Source organism: Salvelinus sp. IW2-2015, linkage group LG25 (assembly GCF_002910315.2).
Source record: "Salvelinus sp. IW2-2015 linkage group LG25, ASM291031v2, whole genome shotgun sequence".
NCBI lineage: Eukaryota > Metazoa > Chordata > Actinopteri > Salmoniformes > Salmonidae > Salvelinus > Salvelinus sp. IW2-2015.
In genome coordinates, this window is record NC_036865.1 from 20560693 (window position 1) to 20588098 (window position 27406).

A 27406-nucleotide genomic window follows, 5' to 3' on the forward strand; every position below is an offset into this window, starting at 1 on the left:
CAATGGTGAGGGTGGAGCTTACAGAAGGCATTTGATCACTTTATCATAAAAGCAGGAAATATCTGCTTTGATAGGATTGCACTAGCCTACCTAATATGTTCTGTAGGGGGAGTTTAGGTGTGATGAAWAGAGAGACCATTCACAGTTAGAGACAGATTCTTCAGAAACTGTCAATGAAATTGTTTTATTCATGTGTTTTTTTCCTAATCATGGCATAATTAAGCAATATGGCACAAGGGGGTGTAGTATATGGCCAATATACCACGGCTAAGGGCTGTTCTTATGTMCGATGCATCGTGGAGTGCCTGGACWCAGCCGTGGTATATTGGCCATTTACCACAAACCCCCGAGGTGCCTTATTGCTATTATAAACTGGTTACCAACGTAATTAGAGCAGTAAAAATAACTATTTTGTCATACCCWTGGTATATGGTCTGATATACCACGGCTGTCAGCCAATCAGCATTTAGGGCTCGAACGACCCAGTTAATAAATKAGCACATTGTCTGTAGAGCATCAGTGGGGACCCATAGTCAGTGTTTCTATTACAGCAGACGTCCTGTACATGTAGTCAGGGCCATCAAACTGAGAAAGATTACTGATGGGACTTTTCAAATATAGCACAGGCTGTGCTCTCCTGATAATTGAGAACAGACAATGCCCTGTAATGTTCATGTTTAGCCAATCTGAAATCACTTCAAGTAAAAGCTCTAATATAAATGTAGACCTGAATCCACAGAAACAATGGGCTGCAATACAAGTCACTATTTCTGGAGGTTGAGTTTAGTTCTAATTGGAGGATTAAGGAAATGTTCTTACTTGGATCAGATAAGATGGAGTCGGTCTTGGGCAGGAACTGGTCGCAGCGTATACCCTGGTAGCCTTCTCTACACCTGTGAATAAAAATACATTTCAGTCAACACATTGGGAACTTGGGGTGAAGCAGGTTCAGAACAAACAAAGTGGTTAGGGGCTATGGTACATGGCTGGCAATAGAATATCCTGTTTCATGATACAATTCATGTCCACTCTATTTTATCTGTGTCAGGTGGCCAGGAGCATCACAAAGGAAATATGCATGGAATCAATCTCTTCCTTCTCTATTTGCTCACTCTTTCTCTCTTTCTCTCTTGCTCTTTGACTTCTCCGAAGCTCTCAGCCCTAATCCCTGTGCCAGACAGTTAGGAACATACTATATAACCCTGTCCTCAGGAYCAACCACTGTAGCACACACAGCATTCATATATGACCTTTCCACACAGAGCACAGAAACATGTTATCATTCAAATCATTGTGTGTTCACTCCGATTCCTTGAGAGAGACACAATAAAACTGCAGTGTGTTTSAAATGGGCCCTGCAGGTTTCTTAGCAAGCAGGTTAATCAACTCAATACCAAACAGCATCATTGCTTTCTACGGTGAACGCATGAGAATGTGTACAAGAATTGGTGTCCTTTGACTGTATAATACACTATCTGGACACTAGTTAAAATTAGTGGATTCAACTATTTCAGCCACACCCGTTGCTGATAGGTATATAAAACCAGAGCACAGAAACTGCATACAATGCTAAGAGGCTTACACCAGGCCTATGTTTGACATACTGTATCAAAGCTTGAACTGTCCTCCAAAGGCTCAGAGCTTGTTTAAACACAGCTTCTTTTGTCTAGGGGTTTTAGGTGCTAAAGCTTAATTTTCAATCATTAGGCAGACCTGCTTTTTTACACATTCATGCATGAAACTCATGCATTGATAAGTATGAGCTTTGCTGGAAAATGTGCCCACACCATGACTCAGTAATGCTCAATTCATTAATATTTCTTTAAAGCTAAATRTAAAGTAAGTCAGGGTTGCGGCCCGATAACATTTATTATATGAGTCACATTTGTTCAGCATTAAACATTTCCCATACTCCAGGAGCCAGATTGGAGGAGCCTGTTAATATTCTCAATCCACTTACTGATGGAWAGCTGTCCCTAATCAGAAAGTCCCTTCCTACTGGGTTCAGAGAACATGACAAGAAACTTTCAAACCGGTGACTTTTAACGAATGTATTTTTAATTCTCTGGAATCTCTTTGTAAATTAGCAGTTTCTCTGACAGTCGATGTCGGCGACCCTGACTATCGTAAAACTTCAAGAAGAGGCCCCCCTCGTTGCACAAATTGGAGGAGAAGCAGATCATTAAAAGAATAGAGTTTTGGTGGTGGCGGTAAGGAAGAACTGGAGGCCATTAGGAGGAACTGGGTAAGCAAAAGGCAGTAAGATGTTGTGATTAAATGGTCTGAATAATCCAGGCGATGGTAAAGAGAAAAGAGAGAGAGAGACGTTGTGATTAAATTGTCTGAAGAAACCAGGGGATTGTAAAGAGGACAGAGAGAGACTTTGTGATTAAATGGTCTGAAGAAACCAGGGAATTGTAGAGGACAGAGAGAGAGACTGTGATTAAATTGTCAGAAGAAACCAGGGGATGGTAAAGAGGAGAGAGAGACACAGAGAGAGAGCGAGAGGGAGATAGAGAAGGATTAGGTCTTCATACACATGTATGTGGACACACACACACACACACACACACACACACACACATCACGGTGCTCAAGGCTGTGACAGATCGAACATGTTATCATTCAAATCATTGTGAGTTCACTCCGATTCCTTGAGAGAGACAATAAAACTGCAGTGTGTTTCAAATGGGCCCTGCAGGTTGCTTAGCAAGCAGGTTAATCAAGACTCAAGACCAAACTGCATCATTGCTTTCTCCGGTGAACGCATGAGAATGTTTACAAGAATCAGTGTCCTTCGACTGCATAATACACTATCTGGACACCCGTTCAAATTTGTGGATTCGGCTATTTCAGCCACACCCGTTGCTGACAGGTMTATAAAACCGCACATGCAGCCATGCAATCTCCATAGACAAACATTGGCATTGGAATGGCCCGTACTGAAGAGCTCAGTGACTTTCAATGTGGCACCGTCATAGGACGCCTCCATTCCAACAAGTCAGTTCATTAAATTTCTGCCCTGCTAGAGCTGCCCTGGTCAAATATAAGTGCTGTTATTGTGAAGTGGAAATGTCTAGGAGCAACAGCAGCACAGCGGCGAAGTGGTAGGCCACACTAGCTCACAGAACGGGACCGGTGAGTGCATAGCATGTAGAAATCGCCTGTTCTCGGTTGCAACACTCACTACAGAGTGTTGCAACCGAGCAACTGCAGGACAAGAACTGTTCGTCGGGAGCTTCATGAAATGGGTGTCCATGGCCTGAGTAGCAGCACACAAGCCTAAGATCACCATGCGYAATGCCAAGGGTCGGCTGAAGTGGTGTAAAACTTGCCGCCATTGGACTCTGGAGCAGTGGAAACTCGTTCTCTGGAGTGATGAATCCCACTTCACCATCTGGCAGTCCGACGGATGAATCTGGGTTTGGCGAATGCCAGGAGAACACTACCTGCCCCAATGCATAGTGCCAACTGTAAAGTTTTGTGGATGAGGAATRATGCTCTAGGGTTGTTTTTAATGGTTCGGGCTAGGCCCCTGAGTTCCAGTGAAGGGACATTTTAAGGCTACAGCACACAATAACATTCTAATTGATTCTGTGCTTCGCCCGCACATATAGCCTCTCAGTATTGTTATTTTATTGTGTTACTTTTTATTTATGAATGTTATTATTTTTTACTTTAGTTTCTTTAATAAATATTTTCTTAAAACTGCATTGTTGGTTAAGGGCTTGTAGGCATTTCACGTTTGGCATTTCACATTTCAAGTACTACACCTGTTGTATTCGGCGCATGTGACTAATACGATTTGATTTGAACTTGGCAACAGTTTGGGGAAGGCCTTTTCCTGTTTCAGCAGTGCACAAAGCGAGAGCCATACAGAAATGGTTTGTCGGGATCGGTGTGGAAGAACTTGACTGGCCTACACAGAGCCCTGACCTGAACCCCATTGAACACCTTTGGGATGAATTGAAACGCCGACTGCGAGCCAAGCCTAATTGCCCAACATCAGTGTCCGACCTCACTAATGCTCTTGTGGCTGGATGGAAGCAAGTCCCAGCAGCAATTTTCCAACATCTAGTGGAGGCTGTTATAGCAGCAAAGGGGAGATCAACTCCATATTAATGCCCATGATTTTGGAATGAGATGTTCTGAACAAGTGTCCAGATACTTGGCCATATAGTGTATATTTGTGTATGCTCATTGCATTTATTTGTACTTCTTTCCCATGGTATAATGGGAAATGCATGTGAATATATTTTATTTTTGCATATTATGTGCGTACAGTACATGTGTTTTTCCTTGGCAATCATTGCATATTCAGTCACACAAATCTCATGGCAGGCCTGTCTCCTTCCTGTGTCTCTCTCATGTTGCCCTCTGGTTATGACGACACACTCTCTCCCAATCCCACTTGGCGCAGTTTCCTGCCACTGTGTTTCTAGCCTGAAAACCTGCACCAGAATGTTCATTAGTCTCTGGGACAAGTAAATGGAAATGTGATATTTCTCTGAAGGAGGCAGAAGGTATTGAAAGCTGCTCTGGTTTTAATTAGCGCCACAGTCATTAATTAGCAGGAACAAACATGGGAGGGGGGTTGTAGAACGAGGTGTATATCTCACTAACCAATGGAGCCTGATGCACAAAGCTCTGTAGGCAGGAGATAGATATAAATATAAGGCCTCAGGTTCATCTGAGGATGTGGGGACACACATCACAACATGTGCAGGGCATCAACAGACTCAGTTAGCACAGCCAGTCACATTCTAATGGAAAAGTTCAGAAGTTACAGTGTGGGAAACTATTTTGTGTAGTATGAAACAATATACTTTAGTCTACTGTACTATCACACTATATTGAAATGGCAGTGTATGATTTCTTGTTGTTAATATATTTTTATGACTTTAGAGACAAACATCAAAATGGTAGGACATTATGGTATTATATCATAGCCTAATCTACCATTATGATATAGCCTTTTACAGATAGAAATCCTTATAATACTTGGGCAGTTGGATTTGCACAACAGCACTTTGGATTGGTAGTACTCTTCTAGATTATTTAAATTATGAAATGGTGGACGTTGGGAAATGTCAGGTAACTGCCTTAAGTTTGATCTGGTGAAAAGAACATTAGCATGTTTAGCATTTGAGCATTTTGTGCTGTGGTAGGCAGGGGGCCTTTCATTAGGCTGAGGTGGTATAATCCCAGGGGGCTGAGAGTTGTAAGCTTTGAACACTGGCGAAAGGAGATAATCCTATTACACAGAGTTATCTTAACATAGTAACAGATACAGGATACGAAGATCTGTCCCTAGCCATCAGATTCAATCAAACCTGCCTTAGTAATGTTTACACTGTAGCACACAAGTACTGCCACCTCATACACATGTCATATTTCCTAAACTGAAGCATCTGGAGGAGAGACCGCCTATTGTGTTTGAGAGTGTGTGTGAGAGAGAGGAAAGAGAGAGAGGGAAGAGAGAGGAAAGAGAGAGGAAAGAGAGAGAGAGAGATCATGCTCGCAAGAGAGAGAAAGCAGCACTCACCAGCTGACTACTCATGTGCTCTATGCTCTGTATTTTCGTCAATAATTCTTCCTCTGGATTGTTTAAGTGCTATTCTGGTTTTGTGTGCCTTTATAATGAACATTTATCAAGTCTCTTGATTTAACAACAGATATAGAACATTTGACATTTTGAAAAAGCAATTATTGTGCCCAAGCTACACAAGATAGATTATGGATCAAAACAATTTACCCTCGTGTTACTGTCTGGGCTTTTGGTCTACAGTCGAATGTGCAGCAACTGCCCCGAGTCAAGCGTTAAGGTCTATGTAAAGATGGGGCACAGCAATCCATTTCTACAACTGTGACATGACTTTTCAATTATTGTATATCCTGCCAGATTGCAACACATTTTTTGAGCATAAAATGGCATTCTGGGCAAAGTGGACAATGGATATATTGTCTTGACTCGTCCTCTTAACTGCTTCACTTCACAAAACCTCATACCGCGTGGCCAAGTGGGCTTGATCCAGCATGAGGGTAGCCAGACAGCTAGCATTCAGCCCCCCTGAACTCTCAGGTTAGGAGACCTGCTGGAACAGCTCGAGCTGAAGAAGGACTCTCAGAGAGCCATTTTCTCAAGAGCGGAGCAAGCCATCAGATCAGGCTCAACGGGGCAGCTTGACACCTACACAGGGATGACAAGAGCGAGCGCCATTCACAAGCGGCTTGGCCCTTACGCTCCCTACACTCTGGAGTATCCATCTAGCCCTGGCCCGGACAGCATTACACACTTTAAAGCTACTATAGTTTCTCCTTCTCGCTCAATAGTTCAGAATGGGCTCAGATAAGTACAGCACTCTCTGAAAATAGGTATACAGTGTCTTGCGAAAGTATTCACCCCCCTTGGCATTTTTCCTATTTTGTTGCCTTACAACCTGGAATTAAACTTGATTTTGGGGGGGCTTGTATCATTTGATTTACACAACATGTCTACTGAGATTTTTTTTAAATTGTGAAACAAACAAGAAATAAGACAAAAAAACAGAAAACTTGAGCGTACATAACTATTCACCCCCCCAACGTCAATACTTTGTAGAGTCACCTTTTGCAGCAATTACAGCTACRAGTCTCTTGGGGTACGTCTCTATAAGCTTGGCACATCTAGCCACTGGGTTTTTTCCCATTCTTCAAGGCAAAACTGCTACAGCTCCTTCAAGTTGGATGGGTTCCGCTGGTGTACAGCAATCTTTAAGTCATACCACATATTCTCAATTGGATTGAGGTCTGGGCTTTGACTATGCCATTCCAATACATTTAAATGTTTCCCCTTAACCTCTCTAGGGTATGTGGGACGGTAGCGTCTCACCTCGTCAACAGCCAGTGAAACTGCAGGGCGCCAAATTCAAAACAACAGAAATCCCATAATTAAAATTCCTCAAACATACAAGTATTTTACACAATTTTAAAGATACACTTGTTGTAAATCCAGCCACAGTGTCCGATTTCAAAAAGGCTTTACGACGAAAACACACCAAACGATTATGTTAGGTCAGAGCCAAGTCACAGAAAAACACAGCCATTTTTCCAGCCAAAGAGAGGAGTCACAAAAAGCAGGAATAGAGATAAAATGAATCACTAACCTTTGATGATCTTCATCAGGTGACACTCATAGGACTTCATGTTACACAATACATGTATGTTTTGTTCGGTAAAGTTCATATTTATATAAAAAAATCTGAGTTTACATTGGCGCGTTATGTTCAGTAGTTCCAAAACATCCGGTGAATTTGCAGAGAGCCACATCAATTTACAGAAATACTCATAATAAACATTGCTAAAAGATACAACTGTTATGCATGGAATTTTAGATCCACTTCTCCTTAATACAACCGCTGTGTAAGATTTCAAAAAAACTTTACGGAAAAAGCACACCATGCAATAATCTGAGTACAGCGCTCAGAGACCAACACAACCCAAACAGATATCCGCCATGTTGTGTAGTCAACAGAAGTCAGAAATAGCATTATAAATATTCACTTACCTTTGATGATCTTCATCAGAATGCACTCCCAGGAATCCCAGTTCGACAATAAATGTTTGTTTTGTTCGATGAAGTCCATCATTTATGTCCAAATACCTCCTTTTTGTTTGCGCGTTTAGCCTAGTAATCAAAATTCATGATGCGCGATCACTAGGTGCAGACGAAAAGTCAAAAAGTTCCGTTACAGTCCGTAGAAACATGTCAAACGATGTTATAGAATCAATCTTTAGGATGTTTTTAACATAAATCTTCAATAATGTTCCAACCGAAGAATTCCTTTGTCTTCAGAAATGCAATGGAACGCAAGCTAACTCTCTCACGTGAATGCGCATGGTCAGCTCGTGGCTCTCTGGCAGACCTCTGACTCATTCCTCTCTCATTCGCCCCCACTTCACAGTAGAAGCCTCAAACAAGGTTCTAAAGATTGTTGACATCTAGTGGAAGCCGTAGGGAGTGCAATATGACCCCATTTCCACTGTATCTTGGATAAGCAAAGAGTTGAAAAACTACAAACCTCAGATYTCCCACTTCCTGGTTGGATTTTTTCTCAGGTTTTTGCCTGCCATATGAGTTCTGTCATTCTCACAGACATCATTCAAACAGTTTTAGAAACTTCATAGTTCATAGTTCATGTTTTCTATCCAAATCCACTAATATTATGCATATCCTAGCATCTGGGCTTGAGTAGCAGGCAGTTTACTCTGGGCACGCTTTTCATCCGGACGTGAAAATACTGCCCCCTACCCAGAGAGRTTAAATTACAGGTTGTAATGAAACAAAATAGGAAAAACGCCAAGGGGGTGAATTATTTTGCAAGGCACTGTATCTGTGTCTCTTACTGAATAGATGTAGGATATTAATTTGACCTATATTGTCACTGCAACACGTAGTCCATAATGTTGCTTGATTGGTGGATAGGCTATGAATTGGCCAAAAGTAGGCTACATGAAAAGTGCAGTACTGTTAATATATACATGTGTTTATTTGGGTTTTCAGTGAATTTATGTAAATCACAAAGCTCATCTGCATTTCCTGCGGTGCAGGAAAATTCTGAGCAACAAAAGAGTGATCAAATGAAGATCCTACATCTGTATGTGGTAGTCTTTGTGTTTGTAGTTAGATGAGGGTTTGCTGGCACTCATACACTGAGTGTACAAAACATACACTTTCCATGACAGGCTGATCAGGTGAATCCAGGTGAAAGCTATGATCCTTTATTGATGTCACTTGTTAAATCCATGTCAATCAGAGTAGATGAAGGAGAGAAGACAGGTTAAAGAAGGATGTCTAAGCCTAATTGAGACATGGATTGTGCGATTCAGAGGGTGAATGGGCAAGACAAAAGATTTAAGTGCCTTTGAATGGGGTATGGTAGTAGGTGCAAAGCACGCCGTTTGAGTGTGTCAAGAACTGTAAAGCTGCTGGGGTTTTCACGCTCAACAGTTTCCTGTGTGTATCAAGAGTGGTCCATCACCCAAAGGACATCCAGCCAACTTGACACAACTGTGGGAAGCATTGGAGTCAACATGGGCCAGCAACCCAGTGGAACGCTTTCGATTGGCGTCAACATGGGCCAGCATTCCTGTGGAACGCTTTCGACACCTTGTAGTCCATGCCCTGACGAATTGAGTCTGTTGTGAGGGCAAAAGGACTGCAACTCAATATTAAAAAGGTGTTCCTAATKTGTTGTACCCTCAGTGTATATGAGAGCAGGGAATGGAAAGTCACTGTCCTTTAATATTTAGAAATTATTTTATTGACAGACAGATGAGAAATAGAGTGTGAGACCAGAAAAGAGTAGAAACATTGAGTATCGGGCAGGGAGTTGCATTTGTTTATTAAATTGTCAACCACAGCGTCATACAAGAACAGGCTATGTTTGTCCAATAATTGGTAATACTAACAAGCTGAAAACATCTAGAGAGAAATGAAAAGAAGATGAGAAAAAAAAGAACCAACAAGTTTCTTTCCATACACTGCTCAATATTCTCTTTGGTATAATGTATCCAATTACTGTATTGTATAATACTCCAGAGTATGGCAAGGACTTGTTTTTAATCAGACCTTCAGCCAATCAAATACAATTTATTTCAAATGAGGCCTTAACTGATCACATCTTCCTTCAATGACATAGACACTTTTCTTTTTAATAATAATCAAGGAATGTCATTTGTCTTCGATTACTGCTTATCAGAGTCAAAAGAKAGTCTCTTTTCATATTTCCCAGACGGAGTGATTGAAATGCATCTGGGATGCTATGTTTCAGTCACGACAGGGTGGGAGCCAGACAAGACCAGAATGAGAAGAAGGGAGATAGGCAGGCTAACAAGGTGAGTACCTCAGTGCTTTGGGCTTTGCTACACTCTTAGAAAAAAAAGTGCTATCTAGAACCTTAACAGGTTATTTGACAGTCCCTATAGGATAACCCTTTGTAGAACCCTTTTAGGTTCCAGGCAGAAACCTTTTGGATACAGGTAGAACCCTTTCCACAGACAGTTCTACATGGAAACCAAAAGGGTTCTACCTAGAACCAAAAAGGGTTATCCTATGGGAACAACCAAATAACCCTTTTGGAACCCTTTTTTCTAATAGTATTGGCGGAGGCAAGTGCAACCATCACACCAACAAATACTTTCCACGGCCCCCTCATCACACAGCTCTTACAGAATCACCACCAGTCAGGTGATAAAAGAGAGGGAGTAAGGTGAGACCCTACTCAACCTCCTGTTTCCTACTCAACCTCCTGTTTAGCTGTGAGAAGATGTCACATCTTGGGTTACTGAGAGTCTTCAGTGCCCAATGTGAACAACCAGTACCATGGTACTGTTGAAAACAGACATTTGACACTGCACCAACCAATTTCACTAAGTTCTAGACATTGCGTCTTCCAGACAATTGTTTGAGTCAATTACATTGTATTTTTCCCCAGACACATTATTCATTCCGTATTCAAATCCACAAACTTATAGATAACAGAGAAGATCATCTCTAAATTATTTTGATCAGTCTGTTGTCCAAATGAGTCTCTCATAAGCACCTGGATTCACAGGTGAGAAATCACATTCAAAACAATGCACCTGATAGGTCCTTTWAGGGACTGGTTCTCAACYCTGGTCCTGGGGACACAAAGGGGTGTYTTTACCCTAGCACTACACAGCTGATTCAAATKATCAACTCATCAAAAGGCTTTGATGATTTGAATCAGGTGTGTAGTGCTAGGGCAAAAACAAAAATGTGCACCCATTTGTGTCCCCAGGACCAGGATTGACAACCACTGCATTAAGGTGAGACAAACAATCCATTTGTATGCCGCCGGTCCCAGTGCATATTCATTTTCTACCTCACGTTGGCCCTTTTTCCTGTTTGCTAACCGTGTCTTTGTGGTTTAAATAAAATATGCCAAGTGAAATTTGTATACATGGCAGCCTAGCAAAGGTGAGCCCTGTCTCACTCTCAGCCCCAGTCTTTCTGTACAACCTGCACCTCCGTAGCCTTTCAACTGGGAGGAAATGTGCTCAATAATTCACAAGTCGCTGCTAGCAGACCTGAAAATAAAAGATGGCATGACTTTGCTGATGTTCCCTGTTCAACCCCCGGGTGAACCCGACCTCTCCATTCCTCTCTGTAACCCACAGGCTCAGCATGGAAGCAGACAGTCCTACGCTTCTAGCAATGAGGAAGAAAAGTGGTACACCAAGATTATAACTCCTATGTCCCTATCAGAAAGGCTTTTGCCTTTCCAACGGTGAGAGGAGATATTGAACGTGCTCTATAAATGCAGGAAGTACCCAACAAGTGCCGCTACTGGAGATGATTATTAGAAGCTGTATGATTACAGTGGTATAGCTCAAGCATGAATCCCATTCTGAGGTTAAAATGCAATTAAAGTACAAATTATACATTCAGCCCTTATCTCTCCTTCATTCTCTCTCCTTCTCTCCTGCATATTAACACCTTATCACTAGACATCTTATCTTTGTGCTTAATATTTCCCTCCTTTTTAACTTACTTTGATTTAATTTTCTGTGTTTTTTCATTTTGTTCTGCGACCTGACTGGATTAATTTGTGTCTTATCTTTGGAGGAGACGTGCAACAAGCTTAAAGTCTCTGTCTGAAGTGGACTAGACCAAATCACGTTTCACCTCTCCTGCTCCTAGACATTATCTAGCAGACCATTAGTATAATGCAGTTGGGCATCCCGAGTGGCGCAGCGGTCTAAGGCAGTGCATCGCAGTCTAAGGCAGTGCATCGCAGTGCTGCGGTGCCACTACAGCCTGGGGTTCGATCCAGCCATGACTGGGAGCCCCACAGGGGGGCACACAATTGTCCCAGTGCTGTGCGGGTCAGGGGAGGGTATGGCCAGGGGGCATTCTTTGGCTCATCGCGCTCTAGCAACTCCTTGTGGCAGGCCAGAAAACAGCAAGCTGACCTCAGTCATCAGTCTAATGGTTTTTCCTTTGACACATTGGTGCAGCTGGCTTCCGGGTTAACCGAGCAGTGTGTTAAGAAGCAGCGTGGCTTGGAGGGTCATGTTTCGAAGGATGCACATCTCGACCTTCACCTCTCCCGAGCCGCTTGAGGAGTTGTAGCGATAAGACAAGATCGTAACTACCAATTGGATATCACGAAATTGGGGAGAAAAATTGGGTACAATTACAACAATAAAGAATATATAGAAACACTACTGGTCAAAAGTTTTAGAACACCTACTCATCTACTCATACTCATCAGGGTTTTTATTTAGACTATTTTCTACATTGTAGAATAGTAGTGAAGACATCAAAAGGCATTACATAATGAATCATGTATTAACCAAAAAAGTGTTAAACAAATCAAAATATATTTTATATTTGAGATTCTTCAAATAGTCACGCTTTGCCTTGATGACAGCTTTGCACACTCTTGGCATGCTCTCAACCAGCTTCATAAGGTAGTCATCTGGACTGTATTTCAATTAACAGGTGTTTCTTCTTAAAAAAGTTAATTGTGGAATTTCTTTCCTTCTTAATGCGTTTGAGACAAGCAGTTGCGTTGTGACAAGGGGGGGGGGGGGGGGGGGGGGGTTATACAGAAGATAGCCCTATTTGGTAAAAGACCAAGTCCATAGTTTGGAAAGAACAGCTCAAATAAGCAAAGAGAAACGACAGTCCATCGTTACCTTAAGACATGAAGGTCAGTCAATACGGAAAATTTAAAGAACTTTGAAAGTGCAGTCGCAAAAACCATCAAGCTCTATGATGAAACTGGCTCTCATGAGGAACGTCACAGGATTGGAAGACTCAGAGTTACCTCTKCTGCAGAGGATGCGTTCATTAGAGTTACCAACCTCGGAAATTGCAGTCCAAATAAATGCTTCACAGAGTTCAAGTAACATCTCAAGACACATCTCAAAATCAACTGTTCAGAGGAGAGTGTGTGAATCAGGCCTTCATGGTTGAATTTCTGCARAGAAACCACTACTATAGGACACCAATAATAAGAAGAGACTTGCTTGGGCCAAGAAACACGAGCAATGGACATTAGACCGGTGGAAATTTGTCCTTTGGTCTGGAGTCCAAATTTGAGGGTGAATTTGTGGGTGAACGGATAATCTCCGCATGTGTATTTCCCTTCGTAAATTATGGAGGACGGATGATCTCCGCATGTGTATTTTCGAGGAGGTGTTGTGGGGGTGCTTTGCTTGGGACACGGTCTGTGATTTATTTAGAATTCAAGGCACACTTAACCAGCATGGCTAAGTGTTCTGCAGCGATACGCCATCCCATCTAGTTTGGGCTTAGTGGGACTATCATTTGTTTTTCAACAGGACAATGACCCAACACACCTCCAGGCTGTGTAAGGGCTATTTGACAAAGAACGAGAGRGATGGGGWGCTGCATCAGATGACCTGACCTCCACAATCACCCGATCTCAACCAAATTGAAATTATTTGGGACGAGTCGGACCATAGAGTGTAGGAAAAGCAGCCAACAAGTGCTCAGCATATGTGGGAACTCCTTCAAGACTGTTGGAAAAGCATTCAAGGGGTAGCTGGTTGAGAGAATGGCAAGAGTGTGCAAAGCTGTAATCAAGGCAAAGGGTGGCTATTTGAAGAATCTCAAATGTAAATTGTATTTTGATTTGTTTAACACTTCTTTGGTTACTATATGATTCCGTATGTGTTATTTCATAGTTTTGATGTCTTCACTATTATGCTACAATGTAGAAAATAGTAAAAATAAAGAAAAACCCTTGAATGAGTTGTTGTTGTAAAACTTTTGACCGATAGTGTATATACAGTATATAATACAGTTGTCACAAAGGTGACAGTGGCTATAAAATCCTAGAAGAAACCTTCAGAGAATCCTGGCTCTACAGAGAAAGCGTGTCTTCTTCTGATAGACCACTTAAGAACATATTCTCTTCCAGGCCGCAGTGGTTCTTAATAGCATAACAGACACATGCTTAGGCCACAGTAGAACTCAGAAGGAGGTATATGTCAATAACCCAAAATATCTCCTGTGCCCATGAAGGCTGCAGCTGCAGTGTAAAACTTCCCTAGTGGAAACTTGAGAAACTACATACACATTCATGCAAGACGCAAAACAGATGAAAAAATAAATAAATCACATTCGCAAAGACCTGCCTTCTCAAGGGGCAGCACATTTCAGTCACAAGGTGCACTTTTAAACATACTTAAAATCACAGTGTCGACTGAACCACTTGAATCMCTTACAACTCTCCCTCCCTCTGATGGGTATCAAGGGGATGCTTGTGAAAGCAAGTCAGACATGGTTTGCTATCACTATGCTGTGCATGACTGTGTCATGAATTAAAAGGAATTCAAATGTGTTTTTGCCACGCTTTTTAACAACCAATCAGTGGAGTGTATACATTGCACAGACATTTTATCGTTGGTTGAAACAGTTTTCTTTCTTATTTATTTTATTGAATTTGTATTTCTTTCAAGAGATGCATGTAACGAGTAACTGAACCACAATGTTTCAGATCAATGGCTTTGAACAGAGAGCCACACAAATCCTTTACATTAGCTTTATGTTGAGCGGCTTGTGAGATTTAGACAATGTCATTTCTTTAATCTGAGCTAATTCTTCCACTGAAAGTGTCTTTGTGTTGAAGAAGCATGTGGCTAATGTGATGACTCATATTAAATAATGTAAATTAGAAAAAAAAGATACAGTCAAATTGAGTTCACTTTAACCAATAATTGCCTTAGCTATCTGTGCTTTGGTGCAGTATCCTCCATAACAGCACATTTGGTCAATAATGTAGGCTAGTTTTAATTTGATGGGCATTCAGACAGCCTCAAAGAGCAGCAGAGCTGCAATAAAAGAGTTTGAGTCATTCTGGCAATTGTTATTACATGTAGCACTAGCATTTGCATTATGAAACTTTAGCAAACAGGACACTGTCAGCCCCCATAAAAACATTGTGAAACTTTTCTCAACTCTTGTTTACATCCTTAATTTTTGGATGGGAGTGGGGGAAGGGGTAGGGGTAGGGAATTCATGATGAAGAAGAAGAGAGGAAATAATTAGTTCATCACAAGAAGACATTTACACAGGAGTTGTTCCTCGCCGCGGGACCGGGTCCATGGTTGGCTCTAATTGCAAAAAAAAAATAGATCTAAGACTCCACTTTAAAATAATGCCTGAAAACTCATCGGGAAATAAGATGGGAAAAGACAACACAGGCCAGACACAGCCAAGTCTTTGTTCAACCCAGTCGACAGAACCTCTTCTCTTTCTGTGAGATGTGTCCTCTAGTTAGACTTACATTTTCTGTCTCTGTGACACACTGTGGAATGTTAAAGTGTAAGGGCACAATTGACTTTCACACAGAGAGAGAAAGAGAGAATGAGAGAGACAGAAAGAGTCTGATATCCCCATTGCTCTGAATGTGTGAACGAGAGAGTGAGAGAGAGAGGGGGGGGGGATAAAGGGAGAGATTACGAGATGAGAAGGAGAGAGAGAGATAAAGAGATAGGGAGAGAGGGATTTACGCAACAAGTGTTCATTATACAGGTGAGATGACTCAACTTTGCAGCGTCATTACTGTGTTAATTAGGCCTGTCCATTTTGCCAGAGAGCCCCAGGCTCGCATTTGTCACCATGATGAGGAGACATCATTGTTTATTTCACTTTTGTATATTATCTACTTCACTTGCTTTGGCAATGTTAACATATGTTTCCCATGCCAATAAAGTTGGATATGCATCAACAGCAACCTTGGGAAAATCCTCTGCCTTATCGTTAACAGCAGACTTTTACATTTCCTCAGTGAAAACAATGTACTGAGCAAATGTCAAATTGTCTTTTTAACAAATTMYTGTGCGAAAGACCACATATTCACCCTGCACACTCTAATTGACAAACAAACAAACCAAAACAAAGGCAAAGTCTTCTCATGCTTTGTCGATTTCAAAAAAGCTGTTGACTCAATTTGGCATGAGGGTCTGCTATACAAATTGATGGAAAGCGGTGTTGGGGGAAAAACATACAACATTATAAAATCCATGTATACAAACAACATGTGTTAACAAATTTCTTTCCACAGGGCTGTGGGGTGAGACAGGGATGCAGTTTAAGCCCCACACTCTTCAACATATATATCAACGAATTGGCGAGGGCACTAGAACAGTCTGCAGCAATAGGACTCACCCTACTAGAATCTTAGATAAAATGTCTACTGTTTGCTGAAGATCTTGTGCTTCTGTCCCCAACCAAAGAGGGCCTACAGCAGCACCTAGATCTTCTACATAGATTCTATCAGACCTGGGCCCTGACAATAAATCTCAGTATGACAAAAATAATGGTGTTCCAACAGGTCCAGTTGCCAGGACCACAAATATAAATTCCATCTAGACACCGTTGCCCTAGAGCACACAAAAAACTATACCTACCTCAGCCTTAATATTAGCACCACAGGTAACTTCCACAAAGCTGTGAACGATCTGAGTAACAAGGCAAGAAGGGCCTTATACGCCATCAAAAGGAACATCAAATTCGACATCTGGCAATTAGGATCTGGCAAAAAATACTTGAATCAAATAAGGCCGATACCTGCTAATTATCAAAATCCAAGTTAAATTCTGCAACCACCTAAAAGGAAGCGATTCCCAAACCTTTTAGAACAAAGCCATCATCTACAGAGAAATGAACCTGGAGAAGAGTCTCCTAAGCAAGCTGGTCCTGGGGCTTTGTTCTTCACAAACACAAACAGACCCCACAGAGCCCCAGCACAGCAACACAATTAGACCCAACCAAATCATGAGAAAACATAAAGATAATTACTTGACACATTGGAAAGAATTAACAAAAAATAAAGCAAACTAGAATGCTATTTGGCAGAATACCTGACCACTGTGACTGACCCAGGCAGACCTGGCTCTCAAGAGGCTATGTGCACACAAAATGAGGTGGAAACTTAGCTGCACTTCCTAACCTCCTGCCAAATGTATGACCATATTAGAGACACATATTTCTCTCAGATTACACAGATCCACAAAGAATTCGAAAACAAATCCAATTTTGATAAACTCCCATATCTATTGGGTGAAATACCAGTGTCCCATCACAGAAGCAAGATTTGTGACTTGTTGCCACAAGAAAAGTGCAACCAGTGAAGAACAAACACCATTGTAAATACAACCCATATTTATGTTTATTTATTCTCCCTTTTGTACTTTAACTATTTGCATTAATACAACACTGTATATTTATGTTTATTTATTTTCCCTTTTATACTTCACCTATTTGCACATCATTACAACACTGTATATAGACATAATATGACATTTGAAATGTCTCTATTCCTTTGGAACTTTTGTAAGTGTAATGTTTACTGTTCATTTTTTATTGTTTATTTCACTTTTGTTTATTATCTATTTGATTTGCTTTGGCAATGTAAACATCTGTTTCCCATGCCAAGAAATCTCTTTGAATATAATAGAGAGAGCGAGAGAGAGAGAGAGAGAGAATCTGAGCTCTCAGCTCATCTGGGGCCTGTCTCTTGTTCCTGACAGTGTCAGGCTGCAGCAGCTCCATCTGGTCTGTTAGCACCGGGTGCTCAGTGGTTCTTCACCTGATAACAACCCTTCAGCACAGGCTGAGAGCTGCTGCCCATGGCTCAGTGTTAAGACAGAGTCCCTAACCATCTCACTGGGGATGTCCTCACTGCCAGGTAGATTCAAGGGGAAAATCTTTGGTTGTTTAGTACATGACCTCACATGTGAATCCTTAAAGAAATGGGTGGGGCTAAGGGGTGTGAACAATGCTGAATGGGTGTAGACAAAGAAGAGCTCTCCAGTAAGCTTACCAAAACATTMAAGGGCCATTTTCTCAAAAGTGAGGTTTATCAACTTTCATAGCAGATTTACTTTCCCATTGGTCCTCAACTGTAGTGTATGATATATCATATATCATATATCTCTACTTTTGTCCAATGTTAAAAACACGATTTCAAATTCGAGTCGGTCGGTCACATATATCTAAACCACTACCTTAAAGACAGAGGAGRAGAGACGAGTATCTGCAAGACTAAAATATCTACCCACTCTGCAGAGTGAAGTACAGACAACATGCATTTGACAGAGCTGTCCTTGAATGATGTGTATGCCTAAGCACACTGCCTTTACACAGCAGCACGACAGCACCGGGTCCTAGAGGACGGCAGCAGGCCACAACATCTCTTGGACACTGTGCACTGTTACTTTCCATTGCTTTACTGAACCATGCTYGTCATACATTGGCCTATATGGAAATACAATGACACTAATGATGATGGCTTAGTCACGCAATGAACCTCCTCTGTCTTTTTTGCTTACGCCAGTTGAATCTGTCAACTAAAAATGTGGCATAGGAGACTCCCTATGTCCCGTGTCCCTGTCAAACTATGTTTATGGTTAGGGATGTGGTTGTGCTTGGTTTTGGGCTTTATTGCCATCCTCTTCCTTGATAACAACCCTATAAACAGGTACAGGACAGATGGGAGCACACAACGCCAGAAGCCCAACACAACTTGTCTGGATGTGACACCCATGCATCCTCTCCATTATTCCCCTCCACAGTCCAACGCTAATGATAGAGGACATTGACAGTGCAGGAATCTCCTGTTAAGCTGATGCTGTGTTCATTATGGTGACTCTAAAAAGTACAGCAAATATCTGGTAGTGATAATGCAATCAGACAAGCTGTGTCCACTGAATGGTACTTCCCAGGTTTGACAGCTGCCATGTCAGTTCAAAGTCAGGTTTATGCCAATGGAGAGGCCAGGTGTGGGGAGGGTTAGGGGAAGGTGATATGGGAGGTGATTGGTTGGTAGATTAAGCCAATTAAGCCATTGCCTGTGCGCCCGGGAGTTTCTCCCGGTCTTTCTGTATTGGCTGACGAAGGCCAAGTTWGACACGTTGGTACACCAGAATCTTCACGCATTTGAGCCGAAGTGTCTGGGAGCGAGATTGCTATGAGATCAACCAACACACAATTAATGATGTGTTGTGTTTGACTCACGGAGGAATACTTTGATCTGACAAGAGCTAGTTAGTAGATGGATGTAGGCTAGTATTGAACTAATTACCCACACATATCCCCACTTTTCCTGTCTCTCTACTTCCATATGTGTTTTCTAACATGGCTCCAACAGCAAGTTGCGTAATAACTTGGCGGTACTGACTTTGTTGCCTATGTTTTAAGTGTTGTTCAAACTGACAACATCCGACAGGGAGTGTCAAGGATAATTAAGCTATAGAGGTCACTTGCATACAGCATTCCAGTGCATTCAAAAGCACATGCACCACAACATTCCCAAACTCCCTCAATCTTGGTGAAAGAAAGACAAATTATTCAAATCTATCAATTTAGAATCAAACCACGCATTGCACTAAATTCAATGTCAAGGGTTGGAATACAAAAGCACACAGATAAACAACGTAGCCAATGCAATAACGCAAAGCTCAATAAATATGCACCAGTAGCTAGATGATTTAATGTTAAAAATAGCATGCATAATTATGTGATCATTCTGGATATGCTGCAATCATATCCCCTCTGTGCTCTGCTGAGCATGTTTTGCTCTAGGCATTGCATCAGTGGTTCGCTTGATTGTGTTGGCAGCAGGTATTTTACCGGTTAAGAGCATTGGGCCAGTAACTGAAAGGCCGTTGGTTTGAATCCCCAAGCCGACTTGGTGAAAAATCTAACATGCCCTTGAGCAAGGCCCTTTCAACCCTAATATTCTTTCTGGATAAGAGCGACTGAAATGTGTATGTAATAGTATTATGAAGCCCTATGGCTTTAATTAAAATATCTTCAATAGAATCTATGTTCTAGGCCTCCCGAGTCGTGCAGCGGTCTAAGGCACTGCATCGGCGTGGTTGGGGCGTCACTACTGACTCTGGTTCAATCCCAGGCTGTGTCACAACTGGCCGTGACTGGGAGTCCCATAGGGCGGCGCACAATTGGCCCAGCATCGTCCGTGTTAGGGGAGGGTTTGGCCGGGGGGGCTTTTCTTGGCTCATGGCGCTCTAGTGACTCCTTGTGGCGCATTGGTGCGGCTAGCTTCCAGGTTAAGCGGGCAGGTGTTAAGAAGCACGGTTTGGCGGGTCATGTTTCGGAGGATGCATGACTTGACCTTCGCCTCTCCCGAGCCCATTGGGGACAAGATCGTAATTGGATATCACGAAAAAGGGGTTAAAAAAGATCTATGCTGTTTTAAGGCTGTTACCACCCCTTGGAAGCATGATACGTCTAATGTAAAGCAGAATTCTTTCACTTATTGGTTGTAAACATATTGCTCTGACATGGATGAAAGGACATTACAGTATTATGGGTTCAGTTTGGGAGTGGCGCCAGCAGGTAGAAGTGTGGTCAACAGTCAAGCAGCCTTTCATGCTGTGCTGAAAAATTATGTTTTTGTATTGTTTGTATATCGTTGTATTTTACATTTGTGTGACTGTCCTTGTCAATCAGTGTACCAGTGTTTTGTTACTTGGCATATTTTGTGTTTTGTGTGGACTCCAGGAAGAGTAGCTGCTGCTTCTGCGAAAGCTAATGGTTATAATAATAATAATATAGTCTCTTTACTTGCAGTCTCTTTACTAGCCTATTTACTTGCAGTTTCATTAACTTCATGGATGGACTGTAGCACTGCAGTCATTAAAGAGGCGACAAAACTCACATTCTGACTGACTGAGCACCTGCAACATCAGGATGTCTGAAATAACAGTCCTATTTAAACTAGCCATGTGTTAATCAAAGTGAAAGAAGTTTATTTCATGTTTTGCTTTCAATGCCAGATTTTTTTTTGTTGTATTTCAAATGAAATCAACTTGTATTTGTCACATGTGCCGAGGACACCAAGGAACTTGAAGCTCTCAACCTGCTCCACTACAGCCCCGTCAATGAGAATGGGGGCGCGCTCGGTCCTCCTTTTCCTGTAATCCACAACCATCTCCTTTGTCTTGATCACGTTGAGAGAGATGTTGTTGTCCTTGCACCACACAGTCAGGTCTCTGAACACCTCCCTATAGGCTGCCTCATCGTTGTCGGTGATCAGGCCTACCACTGTTGTGTCATCAGAAAACTTAATGATGGTGTTGGAGTTGTGCCTGAATGTGCAGTCATGAGTGAACAGGGAGTAAAGGAGGGGACTGAGCACGCACCCCTGAGGGGCCCCAGTGTTGAGGATCAGCTTGGCGGAGGTGTTGTTACCTAACCTTACCACCTGGGGGCGGCCCGTCAGGAAGTCTAGGATCTAGATGCAGCGGGAGATGTTTAGTCACAGGGTCCTTAGCTTAGTGATGAGCTTTGAGGGCACTATTGTGTTGAACGCTGAGCTGTAGTCAATGAATAGCATTCTCACATAGGTGTTCCTTTTGTCCAGGTGGGAAAGGGCAGTGTGGAGTGCAATAGAGATTGCATAATTTGTGGATCTGTTGGTGCGGTATGCAAATTGGAGTGGGGCTAGGGTTTCTGGGATAATGGTGTTGATGTGAGCCATGACCAGCCTTTCAAAGCATTTCATGGCTACCGACGTAAGTGCTACGGGTTGGTAGTCAKTTAGGCAGGTTACCTTACTGTTCTTGGGCACAGGGACTATGGTGGTCTGCTTGAAACATGTTGGTATTACAGAATCAGACAGGGAGCGAATGAAAATGTCAGTGAAGAAACATGCCAGTTAGTCAGCGCATGCTCGGAGTACACGTCCTGGTAATCCATCTGGCCCAGCGGCCTTGTGAATGTGGTTTAAAGGTCTTACTCACATCGGCTGCGGAGAGCGTGATCACACAGTCATCCGGAACAGCTGATGCTCTCATGCATGTTTCAGCGTTACTTGCCTCGAAGCAAGCATAKAAGTCATTTAGCTTGTCTGGTAGGCTCGTGTCACTGGGCAGCTCTCAGCTCTGCTTCCCTTTGTAGTCTGTAATAGTTTGCAAGCCCTGCCACATCCGACAAGTGTCGGAGCCGGTGTACTACGATTCGATCTTAGTCCTCTATTGATGCTTTGCCTGTTTGATGGTTCACMGGAGGGCATAGCGGGATTTCTTATAAGCTTCCGGTTTGGAGTCCCGCTCCTTGAATGCGGCAGCTCTACCCTTTAGCTCAGTGTGAATGTTGCCTGTAATCCATGGCTTCTGGTTGGGGTATGTATGTACAGTCACTGTGGGGACGACATCCTCGATGCACTTATTGATAAAGCCAGTGACTGATGTGGGGTACTCCTCAATGCCATCGGAAGAATCACGGAACATATTACTGTCTGTGCTAGCAAAACAGTCCTGTAGTTTAGCATCTACTTCATCTGACCACTTTTTTATAGACCTAGTCACTGGTGCTTCATGATTAGATTTTTGCTTGTAAGCAGGAATCAGGAGGATTTAGTGTACAGCATCTTCGGCTGCCATGTATTGGATCAATCGTAAAAATAAATGTAAACTACATAGCATCCCAATTATACAAAAATTTGTAGTAGTAGTAGTTGTAGTAGTAGTGCTGGTAGTAGTTCCAGTAGTAGCAGTAGTAACAGTAGAGGTAGCAGTAACAGTAGTAGTAGTAGTAGTAGTAGTAGTGTAGTAGCAGTAACAGTAGTAGTAGTAGTAGTAGTAGTAGTAGTGTAGTAGTAGTAACAGTAGTAGTAGTAGTAGTATTAGCAGTAGTAGCAGTAGCAGCAGTAGTAGCAGAAGTAGTAGTAATAGTAGTAATAGTAGAAGTAGTAGAAGGAGTAGTAGTACAAGTAGTAGCAGTGGCAGTAGTATCAGAAGTAGCAGCAATATCAGTAGTAGTAGTAGTAGTAGTAGCAGTAGCAGTAGCAGAAGTGGATCATTGGTCTAGGGAGGATAGCTCAGAGCATTTCTGGAACAAGGCTCTTTTTCCAAAAGGGATTAAGAAATCTAAAGAAAACAATATGTTCTATTGTGGTTTTGTTACAACAAAAAACTATAGAATAAATATGTATCCCTTCAGAGTTCATTTGTCAAGTTGTGACATTTCTGCTAGAGGCAGCGGACCAATCAAACTAACCAAGGCGCTTTTTCTTTCCCCAGATTTAAGGCCTCCACATTTTGGCTGTTTCTCTCGCTCCTCATTCTCTGTGGATTTCTTGCTACTTGCAGGGCCTTTGAAACAACCTTCCGCCTAATGATCCAACGTGACCTTAGCCGTCTTAAATTGAATAACAAATGACCAGATCTTATGGAAGGCTCCGCTTGAGGAGGCTTGCTTTGAATAGGCATAGCGAGTGGACATGTAGGCAGACAGGAGAAGGTGAGGCTGGGCACCTTCTATGACTGCTAAGGAGAAATGGAGGGTGACTAACTCTTAGAGAGCACCTAAACCGTACATTAATGTCATTTAAAGTGTGAGTGTTGATGTTATCTTTATTGCCATCATTATAATGCAGTAGTGGAGTTAATAATAGTGTAATATTATGCAATAGTGTGGGAGGAAGCACTATTTTGTTAGTCGTGATGAGAAGAAAAACGGCAGGGAARTGTGGATGACCGTTTTTTCTTCTGCAGCAAAGAAAATATACATAGATTTTTGTGAGCCGTCACCCCGCACTGATTCAGCAACATACATACTGTAGCCATGGTTTGCATATATCCAACATTGGCCAAAACATAATAGTCTGAAAACCCTGACTCATACAGTACTTAGCCAATTAGCATTTGTCTTTCTCTCATACCAAGTCAATGACACACCGACACAGCACACAGTTTGCAAAGTCATTGGTGCAGATTTTGTATTGTATGTAGGGCAAGCTACAGTAGATGGGGGAATGCCCAGTCCAAGCTGTTGGAGGGGATGAGTTTACATAAGAAGAGGTTTGAGAATTGTGTGAGGAGGGGAAGGTGAATGAGAGATGGCCAGCTAGCACTTAAAGGAGGGGAATTGGGGGGATCCAGTTTTATCTGAGCAGCTCAGTGCCTTATTACAGCCCCATAACCGGATTTCCAGGCCAGCTCTTAATGGACGGATGGGGGCTTTCGTCCCTGTGCCATCTTTCCCCACACATCTCTTAGTGCCGTAAGCTGACTGGGCACAACACATATGCACCATTCAGGGACACAAACAGAACCTGATGCTGGGAGAAAGCATTGCATTTTGGATAATGAGAGTAACAAAAGGGGACCAGAGGGCTGAGAGCTTCAAGTAGGCTTGGCATAAACATCACTGATGAAGTTCGCCATGGGTTGTGTCCAATCCCCTCCAAAAGACAGACCCAGTCCTGATGCACACACTCAAGGGCAACAGTGACTTCTTGTGACACACTTCTGAGATGTTCCCTTATTAAAATTGGACAGTGCTGCTCCGATAGAGGGGGATGTTCCCTTATTATGCCCAATGCCAGATGTGTAGCCCTCAGCTTTGATGTTTGTTTTCATACAGTAGCATTTCATTTTGGCCCAAAACAACTCAAAGTGAAAGCAGCAGCTGGGTGGAACCGATTCAAATCACACGTCCAGTCCCAGCCTGTTTGCCCACAAATCCTAACCTTTTCCCCTCAGATGCACAATCAGTGAACCAGTCATAGTAACACAGCTTTGGGCCAACTCCCTTAGAATACATTACTGGACAGAGGTTGGACCAAGTCACTGTTATTCAAGTCACAAGCACGTCTCAAGTCACAAGGTCCAAGTCTCAAGTCAAGTGCCAAGTAGAACGGGTCAAGTCTCGAGTCAAGTCCAAGTCGTGCATTCTAAGAGCAAGTCAAGTAGCGTTAGGTCACAAGTTTTTCCAAGTCAAGTCTCAAGTCAAGTAAAAAAAAAATCTATATATGCAATTACTTGTTCAACTACAAATCGAGACCTTGGGACTATAAGGTTCTATCTGACATTTTTGTCAAAAATGATTTAGTCACATATAATAGATATTTAGAGGGTTCTTAATGTGTCTGTAAAGTTATAATTTTGAAAAAGTTACTCTTAAGTGAAAACAATGTACAATTCAAAAGTTATATCTGCGTAAACCCATTTCCACTTGGCGCTAAAAGACTCGATCTGCAATCCAATCACAAGCCTGAATAAATACAGATGAACCAGTCAGAACACGTCTTTGCCATCTCCCTCTAAATATGGTCAAGGCTAGTCTAGCCAGCAATAATGGTTCGCAGGGCAAATAACAGCACTGTTATTAATCTTAAAGTAAGTGATGTCACCACGTTGTTCAGTGATGACAGTAATTTGTTTAATGATCATAATACATTTCTGTATTTGATGATGTGTTCTGACTCTATCTTGATAAAATAGTGTTATTCGGTCATTTATGTATTCAAATAGCTACAGTTGTCTTAAAAACTGAACATGTCTAATTCAGAAGTGTTTTGGTTGAACCCAGATTGACATTTCAGAGCCATAAGGTTCTATCTGCTATTGCACCCCCCTAAAAAAAAATGTCTCAGGATTTTGATACTCTGCACTTTAGGTACCATTAAAGTGAGGACCTTAATGTGTTATGAAAAAATTATTCCCTACAAAACAGTTCTGAGATGTGAAAWCTGCTGCTCAATATCTCAGAACTATGCTTAGTGCAGATAGAACCCTAGTGTACCAAGGTCATAATATCTTTGTCTATTTATTGAGGCTACCAGACAACCCTTTTCAATATTTTGTCTACAACACATTTTGTTTATGTAATCATTTATTTTAACAACAAATGCAAGCTTCATAACTCAATTATCAATTTCAAATGATTTTTACATATCTTAGTCTAGATTGAATCTATTCCATCGATCAACAATCAAGATTATTTACTATGAAATTTAGTTCCAATGACATAATTTGGACCACCTAACCTTTACTTTCTTACTTCTGCAATCAAATGGCTTTTCAATTCATTCCATTCTCGTAACCGGTGGGCCTTGAAATAAAGACAAAAACATCTAATCACAGTAGCATCATCCTCATCACCACAAATTAAGTGCATTAAGTCTCGAGTTCTGGAACAAAGTCTTAAGAGAATTCTCTACCCCCCCCCCACTCCCCCTTTGGTGCAGTGAAACTCCACCATGGTTACCATAGCAACCACATTCCCAGTGAGGCGTATTGGCAATGTGTCTGCAGGAGGCTTATCTACACCTAGTTCCTCCCCATCTTATCTGAGGAGTGTCTGTTAATATCCTGCTAATACGAGCAGCTGTAGGACACTGTGACAGCGATCCACTGGTCCCCTACTAGTCTTCAGTGGTATCAGCCAGCGTGCACAGCCAGGCACTGATCTCTCTAATGATGATCAGAGGCTTTAACCCACATCCATGTCAGCATTCAGAAAAGCCAGTCAAAAGCATCACGGATTGATCTGCAGCTTCATAAGCTGCATTTGCAGCTTATGAACAAACTTTCACACACGTAACACATGAATCGCTGGTTTTGGCTTTCATAAAAGCATCTTACACACAACAGTGAAATGCATACAGTAATTAGTCGTAAACTCACAACATGCAAACACACATATTCACATGCTGACATTCTCCACAGCAACTGGAATGTACGTCTATCGTGCTTCCGCTATATGTTGTATGAACATTACATTACAATACACTAACCAGTTTCAGCAGAATAGTATACCCTGTACAGTCTCCCTAAATACATACCCTGAAAATCCTGCTATTCTTTGCTGTAATGACAGTGCTATCAACACTTTCTTTGCATTATGTACAAAGATGTCCTCTGGAAATAAAATGACACTCAAAATACATTCTGTCCCTCATCAAAACAACAGAACMGTGTGTATTTAGTTCTCCACACTAACAAAACCACTATCCTTCATAATTTTGGGAACTTCTTAATTTTTCATTCAGCCTCAAGGTTTTCTTTTGGTTTGAAACTTTTATTCCATCAACCAAAGTAATTGTAAGTAAATGTACAATACCAAAACACAATGCTTGAAACTCAAGACAAAAGTGCACTTGAGAAAGTGAAAAAGTAAAGATGAGTGGGCTGGGGTTTGGGGCAGGGAGTCAGATAAAGAGTTGAGTGCATTTAAAAGACTGGTACCAAAACAGTGAGGTCAGGTAAGAGGGGACACATTGCTAGTACTGAAGGCCCGGAAAGCTAGGCCCTGATCTTGAAGGCGGTTTTAATCAGCCAGTGTTGTGGTTGTTGCTGTGACAGCCTTCAAAACTGATTTCCCTGGTGGTTGTTAGGTATTGTAAGGTCAGCACTGAGGGATAGTATCGGGATAGTGTACTGGCCACAGGCTCAGGAAAAAAGATGGGACAGACAGGTGTTACATTACTAGTGTAATACAGGGTTGGGGTAGCCTACRTTGTGTTTCAATTCTGTCAATTGAGGAAGTGAATTCACCTCTTTGAGAATATCTTTGAATTGACATATTGACCCCAGCTGCATACTCACTGTAGTC

At 41.9% G+C, this 27406-nt stretch overlaps 1 protein-coding gene across 2 annotated transcripts in view; it reads right to left on the reverse strand.

Annotated features, from left to right (window-relative positions):
• Window positions 1-27406, reverse strand: part of LOC111951615 (pro-neuregulin-3, membrane-bound isoform) — a 418024-nt gene that overhangs the window by 75004 nt on the left and 315614 nt on the right. For both annotated transcript variants that reach the window (XM_023969796.2, XM_023969795.2), the window contains exon 3: window positions 820-893. In XM_023969796.2, the coding sequence (XP_023825564.1) occupies window positions 820-893 (74 nt within the window). The remainder of the gene's footprint in view (window positions 1-819; window positions 894-27406) is intronic.